The sequence below is a fragment of the Dama dama genome, chromosome 13 (assembly GCF_033118175.1).
Source record: "Dama dama isolate Ldn47 chromosome 13, ASM3311817v1, whole genome shotgun sequence".
In the NCBI taxonomy this organism is placed as follows: Eukaryota; Metazoa; Chordata; class Mammalia; order Artiodactyla; family Cervidae; genus Dama; species Dama dama.
The window spans coordinates 10446400-10453894 of NC_083693.1; the positions used below are offsets into that span (position 1 = coordinate 10446400).

At 52.0% G+C, this 7495-nt stretch overlaps 1 protein-coding gene across 1 annotated transcript; it reads right to left on the minus strand.

The window, feature by feature from the left end:
- Positions 1-991: 991 nt before the first annotated feature.
- MAGEL2 (MAGE family member L2) lies at positions 992-5038 on the minus strand. Its single transcript, XM_061159580.1, has one exon. It carries the CDS (start codon positions 4939-4941, stop codon positions 1390-1392), a length of 3552 nt encoding a protein of 1183 aa, XP_061015563.1. The 5' UTR covers positions 4942-5038; the 3' UTR covers positions 992-1389.
- Positions 5039-7495: the final 2457 nt, after the last annotated feature.

Below are 7495 nucleotides of genomic sequence, written 5' to 3' on the forward strand. Positions count from 1 at the left end.
GATCCTTCCAGAACAGTAGAGATGCAGCAACGCTGATGGTCCCCATCCCTGAGAAGGCAGTGATACCTTCAGGAACGTCCTTCTGCGCACTCCAGTAGGGTCAGGTGTTCATGAATATCTTCTTCCAAAACTCTTTGGTCCCCTCCCTCCCACACCAGACCCTGCACCCAAGGACTGACAACCGGTTATTTAGTACATCAGCCAGTTGCCAACTGACTTCCCTTGTGTGTTGTGACTGATGCTTCCTCCCAGGAACTTCAGTTAGATCCTGGTGTTATCCCCTGTCTTCCCCCGACCCACTGCGACCTGCACGACCTCAGTTCAATGAAGCCTGGTATTTCCTTTTCCCTGTTATATTTTGCAGGGAGCATGTTTCAATGCCCATGTCAATGTGTTGATTAAACTCACGGTTCCCTGAGCTGCTGGACACCCGCCACCCACCAGGACTGACCAAGACCCCTTTGTTCTTCCCATGGCTAACAAACCTGGTACTTTGATCTGCAGGCAGATAGACGGTCATGGCTTGCTTTCCACATAACCGTAAGAAAATTTTCTGCTTCAAATTACCACCTTATTGTCTTGGCACTGACATGTCCCACTTAACTGATCTACTTGAGCCTTAGACACTCACCTACAAAATAGGAATAATGCCTACTTTGAAAGAGTATTGTGAGGAATCAAGAGGATTAAAAACCTCCTCTTGATTCACCCTCATTGATGTGTGAAGCCTTACTCTTGCTTTAATCTTACATTCCAACTCCCACTGCAATTACTGCATAATTATAACACATGTAGCACTGTTTTGAAAAAACAGTTCTGTCACCGTGGTATCTACTATTACTGGAAGTTGTCTTGATGTTCAGCTGTATTTGGAAAGTATGGTAAAACTTGGCTCCCAGTACCTAGAATAAAAATTAGAATAAAGACAAACACTTCCATATTATGCTGAAATTATATTTATATATAGATATAGATATTTACTTTTCTGCAGACAGCTTTTACTGATGAGTCATTTGGACATTCAAAGAACAGCCTATTTTGATGCTACATAATCTGTACCAGAATGAGATGGATAGCTTCTCAATTCATTTCACAAAGCCAGCACAACTCTGATACCAAAACATAACAATTATAACACAAAACAGAGAATCACAGATCTCAGTTAAAAATACAGATGCCAAAATACCAAATAGAACAATAGCCAGTTGAAATCAACACCACATGAAAATGTACAAAGCTTTGGCAGATACAAAAGCAAACTGAAATCCAAACTTACACACACAGAACTTGAACAGAAACACCAGAAACAAAACGTCCCCCCCCACCCCACCCTGTCAGTGGCCTTAGGCCGGGGACCCAAAGGAACTGTGAGATATCTGCTAAACGACATTAATGGGGAGGGGGGTTGCTGGTGGGGTCATCGGTTTTATCATCAGGGTCAGACTCATCCTCATCCAGATCTTCAGACTCACACTCTGCCAGTGCTTCATAGTACTGGTATGGCCAGCACCGTGGATCTTTCTTATACAGCCTGGCCAAAAACTTCAGGACAATCATCTTGCTGGTTTCAAGGAATGCTCGGGGGCCCCAGAGGAACTCATGCTCTTCTGGCTCAGTAAAGGGGATTCGCCTGTACTCCAGGTACTTCTCCCTTACAAACACTTCGGTGATGAGCTTCTTTGTATTTCCGAAGAGACCATGTGTCTCCTGGATATTCAGCCCTAATTTGCACAGAAAAGTAAAGATCAGGTCCTCCCTGACACAATTGCCTTTCATAAAGATGAGGCTCAGAACCACCATCAGGAGGCCTAACTTGGGCCTGTCCAAATAGGATGCACCTGTGTCACCCTTTCGACCCTTGTTGATGAGAATATAAGAGTGGTTTCTGGGATCAATTTCCTTCAACTGATAACCAAAAACACACTCCAGCTTGTGGCTGGCACGGCTGATGATTTCTAAGCACTCATCTTTATATTCACGGATGATGAATTTCACCATCTCTGAGCGCTTAATGGGCACCTTGGCTTGGTCCTTAACCAAGAGGAACTGCACCAGTGCATTTGCTCGCTCATCCAAGGGAGACAGTGGCTGAGTCTCCAGCTTGGGATCATATTGGGTGGCACCAAATCCCTGAGCAAGAGTAGGGAGCTCAGGGATGATCAAGGACGGAGGGCTAACTGGGCTTTCCCAGAGACCCAGGGCCCTTGAGGTGCTTGGGCCTTCCCAGGCACTCAGGGCCCAAGAAGTGCTGGGCCCTTCCCAGCCACTCAGGATCTGGGAGGTACTCAGGCCCTCCCAGCCACTCAGGATTCGGGAGGTGCTTGGGCCCTCCCAGTCACACAGGAATTGGATGGGGGCTTGCAGCTCCCAGTCATTCAAGTCTAGACTTTCCCAGCGCCTGGGGGCCTGCCAGTGACACATGTTCAGCATCTTGCCACTGCTATCCCCCTCTTCTGTATTCAGATGCTTCTTCTTCCGGGTGGCCTTGCCTGAGCGACGTGGTGGCTCAGTGGAGGTCTTTGAGGCCTCTTGAGTGATAGCCATCACCTGGGGGGTAGCTGCTGTCGTCATCAGGATACTGGGTCCTGCCTTGGACGCCTTTGAGGAATTCACATTGGGCTGTGGAACCCATGGGATTGCAGGCAGGGCCTCAATGCAGGCAAACGGATCCTGCAGAGTAAATGGCAGTGACTTTGGGGCCTCTGAGATGGCAGATGGGCCCTTGAAGGCATTAGAAGAGGCAGGCTGGAACTGGGAGGTAGATGGAAAGACCCTTGGGGTGGCGTTAAAGGTCTCAGATGTGGCAGGAAAGTTTTTCCAGGGAGTCGGCAGGTGTGCTCCAGCAGTTGGCATTGCCCTGGGAGCATAGAAAGTGCCACCGAAGATCATCCGGTCCTTTAGAGGAGCCTTGCGTTCCTTTGAAGAGGTCCTACGATCTTTTGAAGAGGTCCTTCGGTCTATAGAAGAAGCCCTAGATTCTCCTGATGGAGTCATCAATGATTTAGCAGAGCCCATGGGAAAATTTGCCCCTGCTAAGGGGGCTCCAGGCTGGCCCTGCAGGGCTGCAGGGGGGCCCTGCCAGGAGGGCTGGAGTTGCATGGATGGCAGCTCTCCCTGCGAGCTCGAGAGCTGGGCCTGCTGAGTGGATAGCTGGATTTGCAGGGCCTTTTGGGAGGCGGGGGCCCCCTGAAAGGGCTGCTCCAGCTGAACCAGTGGTGGGCCCTGCCTCTGGGCCTCCTGGGTGGGCAGGGACTGCCAGAATTGCCCCTGGGCCTTCGGAGCCTGCCAGGCCAGGCTGGCCTGGGCTTGCTGCACTTCCTGGAACTCCATGGATGTTGGCATCTCCTGCGGCACCGGAGCTTGGCCTTTCGGTGCCTGCCAGATGATGGGCGGGCAGTGCACAGCCTGAGGAGCCGACAGTGGGGCCGGTAGAGGGGCCGGCATCACCGTCGGGGGCGCCTGCGGGACAGCAGGAGGTGCAGTCGGCATCTGCGGTGCTGGGGGGGCTGTTGGCACCTGGGGGGCCGCCCGAATTGGTGGGGCCGCCCTCAACTGCGGGGTAGGCAGTCGAGTTTGCGGGGCCTGCCGCAGCGGTGGCGGGGGCGGCAGGGCCTGCCAGAGAGGCGGCGGGGTGGCCAGGACCTGTGGGGCAGGGCGGATGGGTGGTGGTGCCTGGCGGATCAGTGGCGGTGCCTGGCGTATTGGGGGTGGGGCCTGGCGAATGGGCGGTGGGCCCGGGCGGATGGGCGGTGGGCCCGGGCGGATGGGCGGTGGCCCAGGGCGCACAGGTAGAGGTGCCTGCCAAGCAATCGTTGGGCCTGGCCAGGTGACCTGTGTGGTCGACCAGCCCAGGGGTGTGGCCGACCAGCCTTGCGTTGGGGCCTGCCATCCAGGCGAGGTGGCCTGCCAGCCCGGGGGAGTGGCCAGCTGCACCGGCGGGGCCTGCGGGCCCTGGGGAACCGGCGGAGGAGCCCTTATAACCTGTGACTGGATCTGCAGGATCAGAGGCTGAGCCTGTGGGGCCCAGGAAGCCATAGGCTGCGCAGGTGGGGCCGGCGCCGGCGGCTGGACTATCGGGGCTGCTGTCGCTGGAGGCTGGGTGATCGGAGGTCTCGAGCCTGCAGGATGGATCATCAGGACTCCAGGACCTGGAGGCTTGGCCATCGGGGCTCCTAGAGGAGGAGGCTGGGCCATCAGGGGTGGCGGAGGCGGAGGCTGGGCTATCGGAGCTCCCGGAGCAGGAGGCTGAACCATCAGGACTCCTGGAGTCAGAGGCTGGGGAATCAGGACTCCCGGAGCTGGAGGCTGTGCCATCGGGGTCCCCGGAGGGGGAGGATGGGCCATTGGGGTCGCCGGCGGAGGAGGAGGATGTGCCATTGGGGTCCCCGGAGGAGGAGGGTGCGCCATCGGAGTCCCCGGAGGAGGAGGGTGCACCATCGGGGTCCCAGGAGGAGGAGGATGGGCCATCGGGGTCCCGGGAGGAGGAGGATGTGCCATCGGGGTCCCCGGAGGAGGAGGATGTGCCATGGGGGCTCCGGGAGCCGAAGGATGCATCATCAGGACCCCCGGAGTCGGAGGCTGGGCCAGCGGGGCTCCCGGAGGGGGAGGATGGATCATCAAGACTCCGGGAGTCGGAGGCTTGCCCATCGGGCCCCCCAGAGGGGGAGCCTGGACCATCGGGCCCCCTAGGGATGGAGGCTGGGACATGGGCGCCACGGGGGCAGGTGGCTGGCCCTGCGGAGCCTCCCAAGCAGGCTGCGGTGCCTGCCAAGCGGCCAGTGAAGCCTGCAAATCAATCGGAGGTGGGTCCCACGGGACTGGAGGGGCCCGCGAGGAGGCGGGCGGGGCCCGCATCAGAACCGTAGGGCGGCTATAGACCGCGGGCTTAGGGGCCTCCTCCGGGGGACTCGGGTCTCCCAGATTCTTACTTAGCTGCGACATGTCCTTTTGCTCTGACAGCTGGTGAGCCTTTTCCTCCGACAGCTGCTGGGCCTTTTCCTCCAGAGAGAAGAGAATGCCTACGTGGCTGCTGAGAGGAGTCCTCCCTGCTGACTGGTGAATAGGAAGTGAGTGCCCTTAGCTCTGCAGCTTTCCGCAGTAAGGAGGAGGGGGGAAGGGGGCTCAATCCCGCCCCTTCCCCGCCCCCGACCACCACAAGTGGATAGTGCAGAGGGGCGTCTACCAGAAACCCTAGCTGACACAAGATCCCTGCTCACTCTGCCCAGTCCCCAAATGCAGCCTGGTCAGATTCCCCATGGGCGAGTTTTCACAGGGGAGTGACAGGGACAGATTTATGTTTTAGAAATCCCTGTGCTGCAGTATAGAGTTGGGAACAGACCACTGGGAACATGGAAGGTATCCATGAGGGGGAAGATGGTGTGGTCTGAGCTCAGATACAGCAAAACGGGAGCCAGAGGGAAGAAAAGAAAATATACACACACACACACACACACACACACACACACACACACACGCACACAGGCACGCATACATATATATCTCAAGATTCACAGTAGACAGCTATTATGTTTTAATGTAAATGTGAAAGAGGAGAAGTCCCGGGAAAGTGGATGAATTGCTAGGGTAGGTGATTCTCACAGTGACACACTGGAGGCGCCTAAGGAAGAGAAGTGGATGAGTACTGGGTGGGACACAGGCATTTCCAGTCCTGTGGACCTGTCAAAGAGAATAGCCTGCAGACACTTCTGTATAAAGGCTTGGGATTCAGAATAAAACTGAACTGGGATTCAGATACTCCTCATGGAAATAGAGCTGCTGCAGGGATCGTGGTGCAGAAGAGTGAGATTTAGAGTGAAATTATTGAGGTAGGTCTTGGAGCTTGCAGGCATTTTCAGACACAGGCGGAAAAAGGACATCCAAGAATAGACAGATAAGGAAAGAGACCCTGGAAGTTGAGATGTTCCAGACGTCCATGAGAGATAGCATTTTTAGTATGGGGGAAATTCCTGTGGAGTAAATGGAATGAAAGAACAAGGTAGGTTTCCTGCTGCTTGTTTTTCAGTTGCAGAGCAAGAAAGAAATTGTAACAATGACAACAAATAAATGCACTAAAAAATAATAAAATAGGGGAATGAATAAACCCACAGTTCATATATAGGGAAAACAGATAAACAGCAACACACAGAATTGTGTGTGTGTATGTGTGTGTGTGTGTGTGTGTGGGAATTTAGCTTAAAATTAAACAAGCAATGTATTAACAGATAAAGTAGAAAGTATCAAATGTATTGAGTAACAGTATACTGTGTCATGCTGAATGGAAATGACAGCTCCTTTTGGATAGTTTCCTGGAAATATACAAAATATTAAATATCAAGGGTGTTTAGTTTAGCAGAGGCTATTTGCAGTCTAGGGCAAGAGTCTGGAGTGAGCAAAAAAAAAAAAGAAAAAAGTGAAAGATACCACAAGGGGGCAGATGAGAATGATGAAGGCTGAACCCCACTCCTCCTGCAGTACAGTTAGCTAGTAGTCCTCAAATGTAGTAATTTATGAATCCCATTGAAAGCATAAATACATGCCCAAGTTTACTACTGCCTTAAATAATGAAATTATAATTTCAGAGTGAGGTTTCAGTAGTTTTTCTGGCAGTTGAAGGGATGAGAAGTCAGAATTTTTATCCCCTAGGAGTATCTTCTTTTCAGGAGCAGTAGTTCTACTCTGGTGCTTGATGATGTGTCATGCCTCCATGCTCATGGAAAGATGCTTCTGAAGGATGGACACACCATATATCATGGTTTGGGTCCCTCTCATGGGTTGATAATAGTACATAAAAGAGTTCTCAGTTTGATGAGGTTAAGAACTGACTAGTTCACTGTGGCCATCTGTCAACCGTCACCCTCATGTTTCCCTATTATCAACCCTGTCACATACCAGTTGCTGGCTGTGGATGGCTTTAGGAAAATCAGTTTATTTTTTAGCCAGTGACATTTCTACCCTCATTAAAGCACATTTCTTCTTCCTCTAGTTCTGATATATAAATTCATCAGAAATTAAGTTCTCCCACTAACCATTTGTTTTTCAGGTTTATGGTGGATTTAACCTTTGGCCCATCATGCTGTGGGTCATCCCACAGAGTAAATGATTGCCAGCAGGGCCCAATTGTTCTCACGGAGGCTGGGGCTTAATGAATAGCACTGCCGCACAATGTCAACTCCCACCAAATCCTTCATATCAAAATCCTTTACCCCCGCTTTATACTTGGTACTTATATGGAAGCCTAAAAAATTATCAGGAGTTATGTGGGGGATTTAGATGCCATTATAAATGGAAAGTAGTTAAAGTAGCACCTTTGCAACTCTTGGTAATTTTACCGAACTATCTGAGAAAAATTAAGGCGTAAGTACCCAGTGATTCTGGTGGGTCAAGTAATGATGAGTGAATTAGGTTTTTTCTTCCCTGGAAAATAATATGCCTATTTTAGACAGTCACTGATCTCAGACCCAGGCAACTTGACAAACTAGCTACCCCAAAATTTCCT